Source organism: Sorex araneus, chromosome 1 (assembly GCF_027595985.1).
Source record: "Sorex araneus isolate mSorAra2 chromosome 1, mSorAra2.pri, whole genome shotgun sequence".
In the NCBI taxonomy this organism is placed as follows: Eukaryota; Metazoa; Chordata; class Mammalia; order Eulipotyphla; family Soricidae; genus Sorex; species Sorex araneus.
The window spans coordinates 20,525,521-20,544,198 of record NC_073302.1 but is presented as its reverse complement, the minus strand read 5'-3'; the positions used below and the strand labels follow the sequence as shown (position 1 = coordinate 20,544,198).

The 18,678-nt window shown below is 59.4% G+C and overlaps 1 protein-coding gene across 1 annotated transcript in view; it reads left to right on the top strand.

Moving 5' to 3' along the window:
• COL27A1 (collagen type XXVII alpha 1 chain) overlaps positions 1 to 18,678 on the top strand; it is a 123,688-nt gene that overhangs the window by 13,074 nt on the left and 91,936 nt on the right. The window contains exons 4-6 of the mRNA XM_055120751.1: positions 5,574 to 5,627; positions 11,305 to 11,358; positions 18,497 to 18,550. Coding sequence (XP_054976726.1) covers positions 5,574 to 5,627; positions 11,305 to 11,358; positions 18,497 to 18,550 — 162 coding nt within the window. The remainder of the gene's footprint in view (positions 1 to 5,573; positions 5,628 to 11,304; positions 11,359 to 18,496; positions 18,551 to 18,678) is intronic.

Below are 18,678 nucleotides of genomic sequence, written 5' to 3'. Positions count from 1 at the left end.
GGGATGCCGTGGCAGACACAGAGTTCGGGCCCCAGGGTGCCAGGCGCTGGGGGCCCCCACGGGCCCTTGGGAGCCTGGTTGGAAACGCTGAGCTTGGCCCCCACGGGGCGGCGTGAGGCGGACGCTGTGGTTCGCTGAGGCTGCACAGAAGCCCCAGCCTCAGGAGGGTGTCAGGCCTCACTGATTTCCCCTGCACGGGCCGCCGGCATTTGCACGCGCTTGGCGCTTTTGGTCGGCATCACCTTGGAAGAGATGGCCCAGGGCCTGGCCGGCAGCAGCTGCCCCGTGACTATCTCTGAAACGAAAGAAGGAATTCGATCCCCGCAGAAAACAGGTCGTCCTGACTTTCTGGACAGGCTCCCCTGAGGTTACACAGATCTCGCCAGCTCGTGGCGAAGGAGCAAGAAGGCTCCGGATTGGAGCCAGTCCCCTTATCCAGCCCCTGGTCTTTCCTTTCAGGACATGCCAGTTGAAGGTCTTCAAGGTGCCCGGTGCTGGGTGACCTTCGGCTGGTCACTGAACCTCTCTGAGCCTCTCTCTGTGAACTGGGAGGAGTGTGGGACCATCTGCCTTTCCAGGGCGGGTGTGCGGTTTGCGGGGGAGAACTTGGGTCTCTGTGGCTTGTGGCCGTGCTGTTGAGGTGGGACCTTATTGCAAGAGGAGAGCGAGAAGGGCGGGCACCCGCGGGGTGGATACAGCTCCTGTGGGCTTGGAGACTCTTGCTCTGGGTTTGTGTTTTCTCCAGGGGGTGGGGGGAGGGGAGCGCCATGGGGGCGGGGGGCGGGAGCAGGCACCGCTGGGGAACCCGGCTGGGGGTGCAGCTGCCGTGACCTTCTCACCTCTGTGCTGCGCTGTGACTGCATGCCCCGGCTTGGTTTGTGTGGGCTTGTTCCCCGCCACCCCTCCGCACCCACCCCTGCTGGCTGGGGGCTGCTCTGGGTCTCCAGGGCCTTCCGCCCTGTCGGGGCTGGACTTGGAGACCTTAGTTTTTACCGACAGGATGCCGGGCGCCTCGGGTCGAGCGGGGGCACCTCAGCGGGGCGCAGAGGGGGGTGCATCCTTGCCGGCAGCCCGGGTACAGGTGGCAGCACCCCAGGAACCCATCTTGGGTGGGGGCCTCTGAAGGCCCAGTGCGGGGTGGTGGTGGGGGGGATGTTTCTGGAACCAGTGGGAGTGAAGCTGAGAACAGGCACCTCTGATGGGGACCCATCCAGCTGCCCCGCAGGGAGAGGGTTGGTGATCCAGCCTTGCCCCCTGTCTAGTCTCTTGCTGGCGACCCCTCGTGGCCCAACCCAGGCAGACACAGAGAGCAGGAAGCCTGAACTCAGAATCAGCCCCTGTGCACGGAACCTGTCCCAGTGGGCATCACGCGCCCATTTTACAGCTGGACAGACTGAGGCCCACAGGCCACCCAGAGCAGCTCTGTCCCAGCGAGAAGAAGGCCTTTCCCGAGGCCGGGGCGCCAGGCTCTGTACCCCGCCAAGAGGGATTCTTGGTGCCCAGAGGTGGGAACATGCTCGCAAAGTGAGTGGCTCCCTGCCCCCCGAGTCACACTCCAGACATGCAGCGAAGGCCCAGAGACTGAAGGGAGCAGCTCGGGGTCCCCCTGCAGGCCTGGACTTCCTGGGGCCCCCAGCTGCCCGTGCGCCCTCTCCCTGCCCCCTGCCGTCGTGCCTGCCAGCCCTTCCTGCTGTCCGCCAGCTGGGCCGGCGGGCCCCGTCCGGCTGTGCACAAGGGTGGGCTTGTTCTGGGGTCGGGGATCCCCTCGGGCGGGCTGTCGGGGGGGGCCGGGACCCCCGGGGGAAGCCCAGGGCGGGGGCTGGTGGTGGTTTCCATGACTCCCTTTGCGTGAGCTCGGGGCCCTGGCCCAGCCCCATCTGCCTCCCCCAGACAGACCTGCAGCCCCCGCCTGCCCCCCGGCCCCGGGCCCTGTCAGAGGCCCTGTTGTCTGCGGGGTGGAGTGGAAAATCCCCCCGCCCCCTCCCGCCCCGGCCGCGTGAATCATCCCCGGTCATCGCTCGGGCCCTGGAAAGAAGCAGAATTTTTTCCACTCTTTGCACGGAGAACAGGCAAGCGCTCGGGGCTGGGAGCGGGCAGCAGCGGGGAGCAGGGGGGCCGACCGAGTGTGCTCGCGTGGGCCCAGGTCAGGCGGGTCAGGCGGGTGGCTGCAGCTGGACGCTGAGCCCTGGGCAGGGCCAGTGGGGTGCTCTGGTCCCCCCCACCCTGCCCCGGCCCCTGCTGTCACTTGGTGCCCTGCAGACCAGGACGAGCGTGAGCTGGACCTGGGTCACCCTGGAGCTTGGACAGGAGGAATACCATACCAGGAGGGTGTGCGCCTCCCTTAGGGGGGTCCCTCAGAGGCCCCACAGACCCCCGCCCCACCCCTGCTGCTGCCGGGGAACCGGACAGCCCACTGCCGTCCTCTGGACAGGAGTTTGTGATAGTTTCCTGATGAAACAAGACTCCCCGCGTGCTGGGCTCGGGGGCTGCTGTGGGAACAGGCCCTCGAGGGATGCACCTTTAGGCGTCCCCGGGCGGGAAAGGACTCACCCGGGTTTGCACAGCCCGGGGCTCAGAAGGCGTCACGCGGGGCCGTTCCGGACCCAGGCTGAGCCAGGCTCTGTGCAGTGTGGCCTTGGGAAAGTGGCTCTGCCTCTCTGGGCTTCTCCTTGGCTTCAGAGACGTTGGGGGTGAGGAGGCAGCCGTGCTCGGCCTTATCCACCCCCCACCCCCCGCCGAGTCTCTCTGGCTCTCTGGGTTCCCTGCAAGGCCAGTGCCAGGAGAGGCCCCCGAGGAAGGGAAAGCGTTTGCTGCACCCCAGCACCTCCGAGAGGAGGGTCATTCGGAGTGTCGAGCCGGGGAGCTTCTCGCAGCCCGTGGACAAGCAGCAGCTGGCCTTTGCGGCCTGGGGCAGCCGCAGTGCCCAGCAGGACTGGGCCTGTGTGCGCGGCCGCGGGGGAGATGAGTGTCCTCACCTCACGGCTGCCCAGTTTCCACTGTTTCTGGGGCGCCGGGGTCGAACCCAGCTTTCATGCACGCGCGCTTGCTCTCCTTCTCCGAGCCACGTCCCGGCCCCTCGCCCCCCTGGCCCCTGTCAGGGCTTGAGCTGGAGTGGAGTGGGCTCCAGCCGCAGCTCCCACGTGAGACTCTCCCGGGTGCCGCCCGGAGTGACCCCTGAGCGCAGAGCCAGGGGTGAGCCCTGAGCAGCCCCAGGCGTGGCCCCCTTCACTAAACCCTGAAATGACAGAAGGGAAAGGGGGGGCTCGAAGATGGGAGGGAGCCTGCGGAAGCCTCGCGCGGGGTAGAAAGCGGGGTGTTCTGGGGGAAAACCCAGAAGTGCATCCCTACCATTCTCAGGGGGGTGGGCAGGAGCAAGCTGCCTCCCCGCCTTGAACCCCTCCTCTGCCGAGCGGGACCCAGAAAGACACAGTGTCCACCCAGCCCCCAGGGAGGAAGAGAGATTTCCGCCCGCTTGCCCAGAGGCACCCCGGGGCTCAGAGGTGGCCGGGACTGGCCCAAGCCCTTCACCCCTCCCTCCATTCCGTGCTCTTTGACCCCCTGGTTTCACCCCCTCCCTCCTCCCCACCCCCCCCCCCCCACCCGCCTGTCTAGATTTCGCTCCTCATCTTTGTTCTCGGGCCGTCAGCACGTGGTGGACGCTGCCTGGCGTGCGTGTGCGGGATTCAGGAACCAGCCAAGCCCGACTGGGTTTTCAACACCGGTTTTTAACTCCGGGCCAGGAGAGCTGGAGTCGCCCCGACGGTTGTCTGAAACAGATGGATTCCCCAGGCCTCACACACCCTCGGAAGCTGGGCCTCCTCCAAGGGCTCCCTGCGCGCCTTTATTTATTTATTTTTACGTCCTTCATTGATCCCTGGGGGATCGGAGGTGCAGAAGCGATTGAGCCCTCCGTGGGGAAACGGGGGGAAGGGTGAGGGTCGTGGAAGGTCCCTCTCTGCCCCTCGGGGGCCCAAAGTGGTCCATGAAGCAGCGTGAGCTGGCTGCTTCCTCAGCCCCTGGGCGGCCGCTCTGCCTGTGTGCGGGAAGACAGACGGACAGACAGACGGACGGGGTCTTCGGCCCTAACGTTGCTGGCTCAGGCCTTTCTCGTGTGCCCGGTGGGGAGCCAGTGAAGGAGCTGGGGCCGGGTGAGCGTGGAGGCTGGCTGGCGAGGACAGAGGGTGAGGCCAGGTGACAAAGGAGGGGTGGTCGCAGGTTTCTCGGGGGCTGTGAGGAGGGTGGGACCCAGACATGGCCACGCGAGTTGGAGACATGTGGGGTGATGATTCTGCCCCAGAGAGATGGGGAAGGAAGGAAGGAGGGAAGGAGGGAGGGAAGGAGGGAAGGAGGGAGGGAAGGAGGGAAGGAAGGAAGGAAGGAAGGAAGGAAGGAAGGAAGGAAGGAAGGAAGGAAGGAAGGAAGGAAGGAAGGGAAAGAGGGAGGGAGGGAGTAAAGGAAGGAATGAGGAAAGGAAGAAAGGGAGAGAGGGAAGGAAGGGAGGGAGGGAAGGAAGGAAGGAGGGAGAGAGGGAAGGAAGGGAGGGAGGGAAGGAAGGAAGGGAGGGAAGGAGGGAGAGAGGGAAGGAGGGAAGGAAGGAAGAAGAAGGCAGGCAGGCCAGCTGCAGTGAGCTGGTGCTGCTGGTGGGCGTCTCCAGCCCCCCCGTCAGTGAAGGTGCAGCACCTGCAAAGGGCTGTCCATGGGAGCTGCAGTGCCACGTGGCCGGGACATCTCCCACGCTGTGTCCGCGTGCACCTTCCCTCATTTCCCCCCCATGACAGCCCTAGCAGGTGGGGCCCCAGCCCCCCTTCCAGGGGCACGCCCCCTTATGAGAGCCTCGCAGGCACCCACCCCTGCACGCCCCGCCGGCCTCATCTCCCCGTGCGCCCGTCTCCACTCTGATGCGGCAGAGGGTCTGCGTCTGAGTCCCTGCGGTCTCCTGCTGTTGGAGTGTCCCAGAGAGTGGACAGAGCCCCGGGGAAGGCCGATACCTGGGCCGTCGGCTCCTCGGTGGGGATCAGGCCCCCGGGTGTGAGGCAGGCTTCTGAGCAGGCAGTTCCACGAATATCAGGCTTTCAAGCAGCAGGCAAGACGAGGTTGGCCCGGGGCTGGCTGGGGAGGAACCAGGGGAGGCTTCTGGAGGAGGTGATACTGGGCAGTCAAGACAAATGCTTCAAGAAGGACCGAGAAAGGGGCCGGAGCAATAGCACAGCGGGTAGGGCGTTTGCCTTGCACGTGGCCGACCGGCCAACCTGGGTTCGATCCCCGGCATCCCATATGGTCCCCCAAGCACTGCCAGGAGCAATTACTGAGTGCAAAGCCAGGAGTAACCCCTCAGCATCGCTGGGTGTGACCCAAAAAGCAAAAAAAAAAAAAAAAAAGGACCGAGAAAAATAAAGCAACACAAGCGCCAGCCACCTAAGCCCGAAGACCCCTGCGAGCACTTTAGGCCAGATGACCCCGCCAGGATCATTTCCGTGCCCAGAGCCCGGGACGGGTTTTTTATTGAGTTAACTGCTTGGACCCCACCCCCGTCCCACAGCCGCCACTGAGACTGTCTTCTCCTTTCTCCGCAGGGTCCCCCCGGGCTGCCAGGACTCCCCGGACCCCCAGGTGCCCGGGGCCCTCGGGTAAGTGGTTGCATGCTGGCCTGGGGCGCTGTGACCGGTGGCCCTAAGGGCACCACCTTGCTAGCATCCTCAGGCTGGTCCTGCCCCTCCCGGCCCCCATTTTCCACATTGACCAAAGAAGTGGGGTGGGGGTGGGGTGTGTGTGTGGGGTGGAGCTGAAGCAGGCAGGGAGTTGGCCTGGCCTGCCGCCAATCCGAGTTCCATCCCTGGAACCCCGTAGCATCTCCCGAACCCCGCTGGGAGTGATTCCTGAGTGCGGAGTCAGGAGTCAGCCCCGAGCGCCAAAAGGCGTGACCCCTAAAATGGAAAACAAAAGCAGCAGCGAAATAAATGAACCGCAGGAGTGGCCTCGGGGCTCCTAAGTGAGATGGGAGTGACCCAAGGTGGGCATCTCAGCAGCCTGCAGTGGACAGGGTCCCGCAGAGCACCTGCCGTGGCTGCTGAGCGTTGGTCGGGACGGAGCTGTCTGGCCTCTCCTCCTCCTCTGCAGGACAGTTTCGGGGTAGGGGGTGCCCTCCCAGGTGGGGGCGGGGAGAAGGCGCCCCTCGAGCTGAGAGCATCCCCCCCACCCCCGAGGCTGACCCCGAACCTGCCCGCCTGCGTGTCCAGACTCTTCTGGGCCTGTGCCGGGCGCTGCCCTCGAGCAGGTTGGCACCAGGTGAGGGGGGACGAGGGATGAGAACGCTGAGCATCGGGGAGACGGGGGAGGCAGGACCAGAACCCGGGCTCTGGCCCCAGAGGGAAGCAGACCCCCTTCTCCGGAGCGGCAGACCCACCCGGGGCATCTGTGTCCTGGCTGAACCGGCTTTTCCCACGCTGGGTGCCTGGCGCATATTTTTAGCTCGGAGCCAGCGGATGGTTCTGGTTATGCAATTACTTGAGCGCTGGGTCCCCCCCCCCCCCACAACGCCTGCCCTGGCCTTGGGCTCTGGGCCCCGGGCTCTGGAATGAATCTGCTCTGTGAAGGGGCATTTCCTTCTGGCTTCCGAGCTCTGTGGGGCATGTCCCCAGGGCCGGAGAACACAGAGGTTCCGGGGGCGTGGCTGGACTGGGGAGTGGGCCCAGGGCCCCTGAGCGAGCATCCCAGCCTTGGGGGAGTCAGTTGGCCTCCCGTCTCCCCTGAGCCCTCAGCCTCTGCTTCCTGGGTGCGGCTGCCCCCCCCCCCCGCCCCCGTATTAGTGGCTCAGATCCAATGCCACCCCCTCCCTTGCCTCGGGCTTCCTGTAGCCATGCCCCTGGCCTTCTGCCCCTCTGGGTGTCACTGGCCACTTTCTGTGACACCCTGTCAAACGTTGCCTGTCCTTGCCTCTTTCCCCGCCTCCTGAGAACCAGCTCCCAGCGCTGCCTGGCTTTCTCAGGCCGGAAGACAGAGATTCTCGAAGGTCGCGTTACTTCAGATAAAGTCCAACCCAGAGTCAGGGCTGTCCCCTAAGCCGCTGGACCCCCAAGACCCAGAATCTTAACCATCTGGGTGTGATAGGCACTGTCGCACTGTCGCACTGTCATCCCGTTGTTCATCGATTTGCTCGAGCGGGCGTCAGTCACGTCTCCATTGTGAGACTTGTGGTTACTGTTTTTGGTGTGATATATGTGTATATTTTTCTGTCTACCTGGCTGGGCTTCTCTGGGCCCGAGGCAAGCTCCAGTGGCTTCTCTCTTTACCCTGAGCCCCGGGGATGCTCCCTGCAGCAGATGCTGGGCAAACTGTGTAGGACAGAGAAGCCCTGACTGCCCCTCCCCCCGCACCCCTGCCCCCCATCAAAGCTGCGTGATCTTAACCAAGGCCCTTCCTGTCTCTCTGGCCCTCAGTTTCCCCATCCATAAAGGCTCCGCGCCTGGGAAGGCATCCTCCAAGCTCCCTCCTTACCCCACCCCCCTGCCCCCACCCCTGCCACCACCTCCCCTCCCAGCCCTGGAATTCCAGGAGGCAGCGAGAGTCTCCTGACATTCTTCTCGGGCTCCCCCTGTGCCCCCACCCCGTATCCTGCTTCTGGACTGGAAATTCCATAGATCATAAAATTCCAAAGATAATAGAGTCCTCGGCCGGAACCACCCCGAGCCGCCCCTCTGCTCACAGAGGACACAGCTGCACGCAGCTCTGGGTCCAGCAGGAGCCGGCTGAGGTCCCCGGGGCTCGGTGGCACGGCCCTCTCCACTTCCACATCGTGACATCGTGTCCCCCCCCCCCCCCCGCCACCCCTGTCCTCAGGAGCCTGGTGGGGAACCCCTGAGCCCTCCCCCAGCCTGCTGGCCGGCCCGCCACATTCGTCGAATGCGTCTCCTTGGCTCACAGTCAACTATGTTCTTCTGCATTTCTCTGCAAGGCAGAGGCCGGGGCGGGGTGCGCGGGAGGGGGCGGGGTGGGGGCAAGGAGTCCCCCACGTATATGGGAGCTGCAGCTGGGGCGCTCGGCCTTCTGTCTCCGGGGGAGCCGGGACGTGGCCGGGCTGTAAGGTGAGACCCCCTGGGGGGCCTGGGCTGGGTGAGTCTCCACCCTTCCCGGTTCTATACAGGCCAGATGGGAAGGCTGAGCTAGGCTCGGGGTGGCTCGCAGCGGGCAGCAGGTCAGACGTCCTGGTCCTCGCAGGTGCCCGGAGGCAGGGTGGACAGCTGGCAGAGGGCAGGAGCCCTGGGCATATTTTTTTTTTTCGGTCACACCGGGTGATGCACAGGGGTTACTTCTGGCTCATGCACTCAGGAATCACTCCTGGTGGTGCTTGGGGGACCATATGGGATGCTGGGATTTGAACCCGGGTCGGCCGAGTGCAAGGCAAACGCCCTCCCCGCTGTGCTATCGCTCCCAGCCCCAGCCCTGGGTATTTTGAAAAGAGAGCCACACCTGGGACCCCCCCGCCTGTCCTGAGTGCCCCGGGCCGAGTGAGCCCTGAGCCCCGCTCCCTTTGCACAGGGCACGTTGAGGCATCGGGGAAGAGGGAGGGCGCAGGGCGCAGTGTGACGGGCTGCAGCTGGGAGCTGGCCGCAGAGCGGGAGGAAGGAAGCACGTTCTTACAGCCCGCCAGATGGGTCAAGGGGGACCAGCGGCGACGAGGGGAGTGTGGCTGGAGGCTGGCGTGGGCGCCAGTACCGCATTCTCCGCCCAGATTATCCCTGCCGGACCCAAGACCACCCCCTCCCTGGGAACGCCCCCTGAACCCTGCCTTGTCGGCGGGGCTGGGCTGTAGGGGCAGAGCCCGGGGCCCTCGGTGGAGACAGCAGTTCCCGGAGGGTGAGGCGGCCGGCCCCGCTCTGTGGGGGGATTCCGGTACGGCCTGGGAAAACCATGAATCAGTGCCGGTGTGGGGGCCAGCAGGCCCGGGGCCCAGGCCTCGCTTGGCCAGCACGCGGCTCGGAGCCCTGGGCCAGCTCTCTCCCTGCGCCTCCCCAGCCCTCCCAGGGGTCCCTGAGGGGCCGTGAGCTCACAGCTAGTGGGAGCCAGGAGACTCAAGGAGACAACTCGGTGGAGAAGTGGGTCGTGTTTTCCCTTCCAGGGGTCTCCGGGGTGGACAACTTCCTTTGAGGCAGGAGATGTTCTGGAAGGTTCCCTGGAGGAGGTCACCCTTGAGCCAGGCCAAGAAGGGTGGGGTGGGTTTTTCCTGGGAAGCCGGGCCGGACCGTCATGGACCAAGGCCCTAAAAAGTGGTGAAAGTTCCAGATGTGGAGGAGAGAGGCAAGGAGCTTGGCGTGTTCTGAGCCGGAGGAGGGGTGGGGCGGGAGATGCCCTGGTGGGTGACCGGGAGAGCACTGTGGGCTTCAGCGTCCTCTCTGGTGCTCCCATGGGTACTAGGGTCCGGGGTGTGTGGGCAGAGCTGGGAGATGACTTTAGACCCTGGGCACAGGCTTTGACTAGGGGAGATCCGGTGTTTTGTTTTATTTTTCCTTTTTGGGTCACACCCGGTGATGCTCAGGGGTTACTCCTGGCTCTGCACTCAGGAATCACTCCTGGTGGTGCTCAGGGGACCCTATGGGATGCTGGGAATCAAACCCGGGTTGGCTGAGTGCAAGGCAAACGCCCTCCCCGCTATCGCTCCAGCCCCAGGAGATCCGGGTTTGATCCCTGGCACCACATGGTCCCACACTCCCAGGTACCTTGTCCCAGCACCCGTCCCCGCCCCATCCCCCCAAACCCCAAACAACAAACAGGGTAAGAGGGTGTTCACACTGGCATGGCCCCGGGCCGGTGCGAAGGGCCCATGCACCAGTGCACGCTGCCCTGACAGTCGTGCAGGGACCGGGGGCAGCCTTGGTGGGTCCAGGAAGTGCACACACCCCTTTTCTTTTCTTTTCTTTTCTTTTCTTTTCTTTTCTTTTCTTTTCTTTTCTTTTCTTTTCTTTTCTTTTCTTTTCTTTTCTTTTCTTTTCTTTCTTTTCTTCTCTTTTCTTTTCTTCCCTTTTCTTTTCTCTCCTTCTCTTTTCTTTTCTAAAAAATTTTATAAAGTAGTTCACAATATTTGATTACATTTAACATTCAAACACCAGTCCCACCACCATGACACCTTCCCACCACCATATTTCTGATGTTTCCATCCCGAACCCCCCAATCCCTGCCCCAAAGCAGAACTGAAGTAATGTATTTTCTATTGTTTGTTATGAAAATCTTCTGAGAATGCTAGAAAAAAGGATCCTTAGAGGAAAGAGGGTGAGGATTGTTGGATTTCACCCAGGGGCCATTAGAGATCTATAAGAGATCTTCTATAAGAGATCACTAACATGTTGTTGAAGGTTGAGTCTTTGGGGCTGGAGCGATAGCACAGTGGGGAGGGCGTTTGCCTTGCACTCGGCCAACTCGGGTTCGATTCCCAGCATCCCATATGGTCCCCTGAGCACTACCAGGAGTAATTCCTGAGTGCAAAGCCAGAAGTAGCCCCTGTACATCGCCAGGTGTGACCCAAAAAGGGAGGATATATATATGTATATATATATATACATATATACATGTATATATATACATATATATTATCATCATCATTGTCATCATCCTGTTGATCGTTGATTTTCTTGAGTAGCCTCAGTAATGTTTCCATTCGTCCTAGCCCTGAGATTTTTTAAATTTATTTTTATTTTTTAATTAATTTATTTTTTAATTAGTGAATCACCGTGAGGGTACAGTTACAGATTTACACATTTCCATGCTTGTGTTTCCCTCATACAATGTTCGAGAACCCTAGCCTTGAGATTTTAGCAGCCTCTCTTTACTCGTCCTTCCCAATGATGCCGCATTGGAGGCTCTTTCAGGGCCAGGAGAATGAGACCCTATATATATATATCTATATATATATCTGTAGAAAAATGTATATTTCCCTCTAAGATTGTCCACCTCCTACTTTGAGCCCTGTCAGATGTTCAAAGAGTAATCCTGGAGTAAGGGTAGAGTATGTGGTTTGAGGTATCTCGGCCACGCGGTCCAGGAATAGATGCACCTGTGGGTGAGGCTCGGCCTGAGCGTGTGGAGGGCGGCCGTGAGTGTGGCGGTGGCCGTGAGTGTGGCGGCGGCTGAGTTATGGAGGTTTTCGGCTGCCGGGGCTGGGTCCCTTGGGGCGGGGAGGGCGAGACAGCCTGGCGCGGGGTCGGCCGGCATGCTGATGGCGAGCGTCGTGCTGCTCCCTCCCGGGGGAGAGGGACGTGCCATCCAGACGGGCACGCACCCCTTTCCCATCCCTCTCTTTCCTTTCTCTTCCAGGGTCCTCCTGGGCCTTACGGAAGCCCCGGGCTCCCCGGCCCGCCCGGAGCCAAGGTGAGTGGCTGCTGCGGTGTGTGCGTGGGCGTGGGCGTGGGCGGTGCTGGGCTGAGTTTGGGGCGACCCTCGGGGGCGGCAGGAGGCAGAGCCGGCCGGACCCGCGGGGAAGCGGGAGGGACAGCTGGTCCCGAGGGCCTGGGCTGGGGGCCCCGATATTCCCGGGCACGGCGGCTGGTGTGTGGGGGCTGGAGGGGAAACCGGTGCTGCTGACCAGGACACCCCGGGCGTCCTTTAGGTGGAGGGGACGGAAGACCCACCCCAGGGGGCATGTTGAGTTTGGGGCGATGCTGGGAGGGTGGAGACCAGGATGGAGGCAGGAGCCCCCCAGCGGAAGGGGTTATGGGACCGTCCTACCAGCTTTGGGGAGTGCAGAGGGGTGTTGGTGGGCCCCGGTGACTAAAGCGGCACCCTGGGAGAGAAAAGAAAAGGGCCCTAGACTTGAGCCCAGCCCAGAAGAGACGATCTGTGGGTGAACATTGGAGCCCAGCATGGGCCGGAGCTGGAGGGAGCATCCAGGGAATAAGGGTGGGGGGTGGGGGGTGGGGGCAGTCAGCGTGTGTAGGAGCCATCTCCTCCAGGGAGTCCTCCAGGACTGCACTAGTGAATGTTGGGAGGAGACCAGGGACCAGAGTGTTATGATGACGGGGTGAATCTTGTGACCGGTCTAGACAGAGCCACTCTCAGGACAGAGCCTTGCCTGGGGGTCTGGGCTGACATGCTGGGGTCAGCCCAGAGGGTTAGTGAAATGGGGGTGGGGTGCGGGGCAGGAAAGCCACCAGCGCAGCACAGCCCCCGCCTCTGGGGTGAAGCAGGAGAAGTGCTCACCAGTTGCGGAGGGCAGCCACTGAGGGGTGCTCCGGAGCTGAGTGCTCCTGAGTCCTGGAGCCAAGTCCCCGGCCATGTGGCCATGTGCGTGTCAGGGACCCTGGCGGGACACTGCAGCCCCACCCGGGGCTCCCTTAGCACGTGTAGGTGTAGAACTACACATGCTACTCCCTTAGCATGTGTAGAACGTGCAGCAGCGGCAAAGGCAGACCTTGGCCCAGACCCTTGCAGCCCCGAGCACAGAGGACAGAGCCTCCTCAGAGAGGCCCGAGGGGGCGCCAGAGTGGCTGGGACAGGGTGAAAGCCTTCCTTCCTTCCTCCTGCCTCCTTCCTTCCTCCTGCCTCCTTCCTTCCTCCTGCCTCCTTCCTTCCTCCTGCCTCCTTCCCTCCCTCCCTCCCTCCTTCCTTCCTTCCTCCTGCCTCCTTCCTTCCTCCTGCCTCCTTCCCTCCCTCCCTCCCTCCCTCCCTCCCTCCCTCCCTCCCTCCCTCCCTCCCTCCTTCCTTCCTTCCTTCCTTCCTTCCTTCCTTCCTTCCTTCCTTCCTTCCTTCCTTCCTTCCTTCCTTCCTTCCTTCTTCCTTCCTTCCTTCCATCCTTCCTTCCTTCCCTCCTGCTTCCTTCCTTCCTTCCCTCCTGCTTCCTTCCTGCTTCCTTCCTTCCATCCTTCCTTCCTTCCTTCCTTCCTTCCTTCCTTCCTTCCATCCTTCCTCCCTCCCTCCCTCCCTCCCTCCCTCCCGCCCTCCCTCTCTTCCTTCCTTCCTTCCTTCCTTCCTTCCTTCCTTCCTTCCTTCCTTCCTTCCTTCCTTCCTTCCTTCCTTCCTTCCTTCCCTACTGCTTCCTTCCTTCCTTCCTTCCTTCCTTCCTTCCTTCCTTCCTTCCTTTCTTCCTTCCTTCCTTCCTTCCTCCCTCCCTTCCTTCCTAAATCCCTTGATATCTTAAGGTGATTGAGGCTTCATCCCCTTAACAAATCTCTCGCAGCCTGTTTTCCCCTGCTTAGCATATTTGTGGAGGTTTCGCAGTGTCAATACTCTTGTTCTGGGTCCTCCATGGTGTCTGACACTCATTAGACGGTGTCCCATGGTATGTCAGATTGATTGGCAAGGATCCTTCCCTGACCATAGCGTCCAGTTTATGGTTCTCTACTTTGCTTTAATATGTAGACACTTTTCCATTCTATGATCACATATATACTTGGTTTTCTTCCTGGTCATTACATTTTTAAATTAATTAATGGAATTAATCTTTATCTGGGGAGGGGGTTGAACCAGTGTCCTAATTTTATTTTCCATCCAATAATAAATTATCTGTTAAGTAATCTTTCCTCCATTCATTATTATATGATAGACCATAATCTGTCTTAGGCCAAATATATTTCTTTTCCCTGCATGCATATTTTTATGCTTGTAAAATACCATTTTATATGACATTTATTGTCTTGATTCTATGTGTGTTTCCCCTCTCTGAAAAAACAATTCTGCTGTTCTGTCAGATGAACTTTATGCCCTTTTTAATGAGTTTCATAAAAACCTTTGGAATTTTTCACCAGGATGCCTTAAATGTGTATGTTAATTTATGAAAAATTAGCATCTTTAGGATTTTTTTTTAACCTAAAACTTTGGCATGTCTTTCCATTTTTACTGAGTTTTTAAAAATGTAACTTAGTAAAATTTTATCATTTTTATTGCATAAACCCTGCATGTCTCTTAGTAAGTTTGTGCTTAGACCGTTTATAAATTTGTAAATTTAAGCCGTTACAAATAGGATACTTTCCCCATTAAAGTTTCTAGCTGGCTCTCAGCTATTGAATAGAGCTACTGAGTTCTGTGTTTTTGTAGTTTTCATGTTTATTTTACAGCCATGCGCCTAGCTGGATAATCTTACTAGTTTTAGCAGGGCTCAGATAAATTCCACCCTGTGGCTTGGGGACAGTTACTCACTCTATACAAAGCAGGAAATAGTCCGTCTCCTATCCTCCCTACGCCCACTACTGCCATTTGTTTTTCCTGCTTTATTACATTGGCAGAATGTTCTACAGACATGGAGCGGCCTTGGCAGCTACCAGGCTTTGAGACGGAAGTCAGTGCTAACGGATCCCAGCCCTCGGGCTGTTTCTCGGGGTGTCATGCACCCAGCCTCTCCTTGGGACATGTCTTAGGCTGTCCCTGTGCTGGGCCCTGGGGACCAGCGATGTTCTGGCACTTGGGGTCAACGGAGACCTGCATGGGGGTGCTCTCCATCCCTTGTGATGTTTTCCCGCCTCTTCTCACCTCTCTAGACACTTAATCCACCAGACTCCCACTCTTTTCTCCCTGAAGGACCAAAGCTCAGTCTAGTCCCCATGGGCCTGACGTCCATGGCTTTATGCTTGGGAACAAACCTTGATTCTGCCCATCTTTTGTAACGAATCCAGCCATCCTTTCTCAGAGAAGTTAAGGGGCTTGTCCATGGGCTCAGGGGCCACAGCTGGGGGGAAGTCACACCTGGTCATGCGCAGGGGCTCCACCTGGTTTGCTGCTCGGAGGTGGCCCCTGGTGGTCCTTGGGGGGCCATGCAATGCTGGGGACACCACCTGGCCTTTGTATGCAGAGCATGCACTCCCGTCCATCCAGCTGTCTCCCAGCTCCATGGTTTGTTCTCGCTTTGCTGGGGATTGGACCTGCGCATGTGCTTTGCCTCTGTGCTCTACTCCTTACTTTTTGTATCTATTGTATTGTATTGTATCTTATTGTATCTATTGTATTGTATGCTATTATATTGTATCCCCGGCTTTCCCAGGCAGATTAGGAGCTCTCTGCTCTCTGGTCTTCTCCATCGTCTTTAGCTGAAGCTTCACCCCTCCTGGTTTTTCTGCAGCCCCCACTGAGTGGAGGGAGAGAGAGAAGGGATACGCTCACTTGGCATTTCCCTGTGGTGGGGGTCAAAAGGTCCCTGGTTCCATCCCATACTCCGCGCATCACTGGATCCTTGCCTTTTCTCTGCCGTGAACTACGATGTGCTGGAGAGCAGGACTTTTCCCACGCGTGATCCCTTTTCATCTGAGAATTTTTTTTTCGTGACCCTGGCTGTAAAGGTGTAGCACTGTAGCACTGTCATCCCGCTGTTCATCTATTTGCTGGAGCGGGCACCAGTAATGTCTCCATTGTGAGACTTGTTGTTACTGTTTTTGGCATATCGAATACGCCATGGGGAGCTTGCCAGGCTCTGCCGTGCGGGTGGGATACTCGAGGTAGCTTGCCGGGCTCTCCGAGAGGGATGGAGGAATCGAACCTAGGTCGGCCGCGTGCAAGGCAAACTCCCTACCCGCTGTGCTATGGCTCCAGTTCGTGTAAAGGTGTATAAAGTATAAATCAAATCAAACACTTGCTGATCATAAGTTATAACAAAATTTGTTTTAAAGCAAACTTTTCATAATCCCTATGTTCAGTGATGTGACGCTTTGGCAAGGGTAGGGAAGCTTTTTTTCTGCCATTTGGTGTTTATCACATCATTCTCAGGCCATCCGTAGCCGATGAGAAGCACAGAGTCCCTCTGCTACCAGGGCCAGACCACCACATGCTCTAGCGGCCCCTACAGGACCTCCTTCACCCCTCCTAGAGGAAGTCAGGATCCCCCATTTAAGAAGCTTTGTTTTGGGGCTGGAGAAATAGCACAGCGGGGATGGCACTTGCCTTGCACGCGACCGACCCACCTGGGTTCGATTCCCAGTATCCCATATGGTCCCCCGAGCACTGCCAGGAATAATTCCTGAGTGCAGAGCCAGGAGTAACCCCTGTGCATTGCCAGGTGTGACCCAAAGAAGAAGAAGCAGCTTTGTTCTTGGGGTTGGAGAGGGTAGGACACTTGCCTTACACACGATAGACCTGGGTTTGATCCCTGGCACCACATATGGTCCCCTAAGCCCAGAGCCAGGAGTGACTCCATGAGCACAGTCAGGTGTGGCCCCTATAGCCAAAACAACAACAACAACAATAATAATAACAAGGGGCTTTTCTCTAGAGTCTGAGTCTAAATCCCACTGATGAATGACCTACCTGTGGGTGATTTCTCTGCCTTCCGTGCCTTTGTTTCCTCACCTGTGCACTAGAGGCAGTGATGGTCCTCCCTGTCAGATGGGGAGGACTTGGAGTTTATCTTCATTATGCGTCTCGGGTTTCCCCGCACTCATGAGCTGTGTCTCCCCCCCACTGCCCTATGCCCTGTCGGGGTGAGATTCAACTAGTAGATGTCCAATAGGTCCCTCATCTTACTCGGTAGAGCTCAGGCCCGGCAGGCTGCTGAGAGCTCCCACAAACAGGTCAGATGCTGCAGATAAGGGCTCCCAACAAGAAAGCCAGGCCGTGTCCCGTGGGCCTCAGTTTCCCCCCTGTAACATTTCACGCTAGGACACCCCCGAAGGATTCCAAAGCCCGGCTCCTCTGCCAGCTGCACACGGGGGTGGGCAGGGCAGGGCGTGGAGGCGCCGCTGTCCTTTTATGGCCGTTGGAATCCCTGCTACCCCAGGCTTGGCCCCGCACCATGGACATAAAAGGCACCGGCACTGGTGACTGGCCGGCGCGTGCGGGGGCAGCTGTGGTGGGGGGTGTCAGCGGGGGTGGGAGGGGCTCCCACAGAGTGAGCGGGAGAGGTGGGCCCTAGCGCGGAGGTGGCCTGCTCCGGGGGTGGCTAGAAGGAGCTGCAGGAAGGGTCTAGGTTTCCCCTGTGTTAATGAAGGCTCGGAATGATGATGATGATGATGATGATGATGATGATGATGATGATGGTCGCCAGGCAGATGAGACCTGGCAGAGTTGCGTGTCCCCAGGGGTGGGCGTGGCCTCTCTGTGCAGGTTTTTTTTTTTCCCTCAGGACTGCGGGAGCTGCTGCCCGAGAGGCTTGGCATGGCAGGGCATTGGGGCGTTGGGGGGAGGGGGAGGGCTGCCCCCTCGCAGGCCCTGACAGGTGGGGTGCCGTGATGGAGGGGGCCGGGGTCAGGGTTTGGAGGGTCTTTATCTCGAGGAGGAAGAGAACCAAAGGGGCTAAATTAAAGTCGTGTGTCCTCCCCATCATGTTTGTGACCATCCGTGTGTGTGTGTGTGTGCACATGTGCGCGTACCCATATGTGTACACCTACCTGTGTACATGTATGTGTGTATGAACCCTCATTGCTGAGGTTGTGGTGTGCGTGTTTGTCCCGAGTGTGTGTATGTGTATGTGTGTGTGCATGCGTGTACCCACATGTGTGCACCTATCTGTGTACATGTATGTGTGTATGAACCCTCATTGCTGAGGTTGTGGCGTGCATGTTTGTCCCGAGTGTGTGTGTGTATGTGTATGTGTGTGTGTGTGCGTGCGTGTACCTGTATGTGTGAACCTACCTGTGTACATGTATATGTATATGAACCCTCATTGCTGAGGTTGCGGCATGCATGTTTGTCCCGAGTGTGTGTGTGTGTGTGTGTGTGTGTGTGTGTGCTGTGTAGCCCCTTTTGAAAGATGAGGAAACAAGTCTCGGTTCAGGAAAGTGACCTGCTGGCTGTGCTACTGTGAACTGGTACTTTATTCCAAGACATTTTTCTTTGTTTATTCTTTTCCTGTTTGGGGCCACACCTGTCAGTGCTCAGGGATCACTCCTGGTAGGGGTCTGGGACCGCCTGGGATTCGGGGGAGGGAACCCAGGTTGGTTAAGCCGGGCAGGCGCCCTACCTGTTGCACTATCTCCAGCCCACGAAGGCCTTTCGTGTAGGGCCCCCCCCCCACTCCGGGCGCTCAGCCCTCCTGGACAGACCTGATGGGTCAGTGCTCGGGGGTTATGCGGGCTTGGCCTGGGCTCTGCCATGGAGCCACCCTCCCTGCTCACTTCCAGGGACATTTGAGTGAGGACCCAGGCTGGGCAGGGGCAGAGGGGGCCGGGGCTCTTGGAAGGGGATGACTCAGTTTCCCGAGCTGTCCCCTGAGGCCTTTCAGCAAGAGGCGGGAGGAGCCTGCAGCCAGGACCTCATCAGGGGGAGCACTCGCCAGCCGGGAGCACTCTCAGCCCCGAGGGGCTCCGCTGGACAGGGCCTCGGCTTTGGCTCGGGGGGATGGTTTTGTGGGGGCCCTGCCTGAGCACAGGCAGGTGGTCTGCGGCTGAGGCCAAGGAGCCGTGCTGGGTGACGGGGGCCCACAGGAGGGGTTTGTGGTCCGTGGGGTGCCGCGGAAGGTGCTGGAGCATCAGGGTCTGTGAGTGGGCGGGGGGGCCGGGCACGACGCAGGCCCCAGGCTTCTAGCAGGGTGTGGGGGGCCCTGTCTTCCCCGGACAGCTCAGCGGCCACAGCACAACTGTTTTCGTTCCAGGGACAGAAAGGAGACCCCGGGGTGTCACCAGGAAAGGCCCACGATGGGGTGAAGGTAGGTTCCCCAGGACCCCCGCGCTCAGGGGGTGGGGGTGGGGGGCTGGTACCAACCCAAAGCCGCTTCCTACCGCCTGTCCTGCCTGGGCTGAAGCGACCCCCAGGGCTTCCCGCAAGACCCAGCGA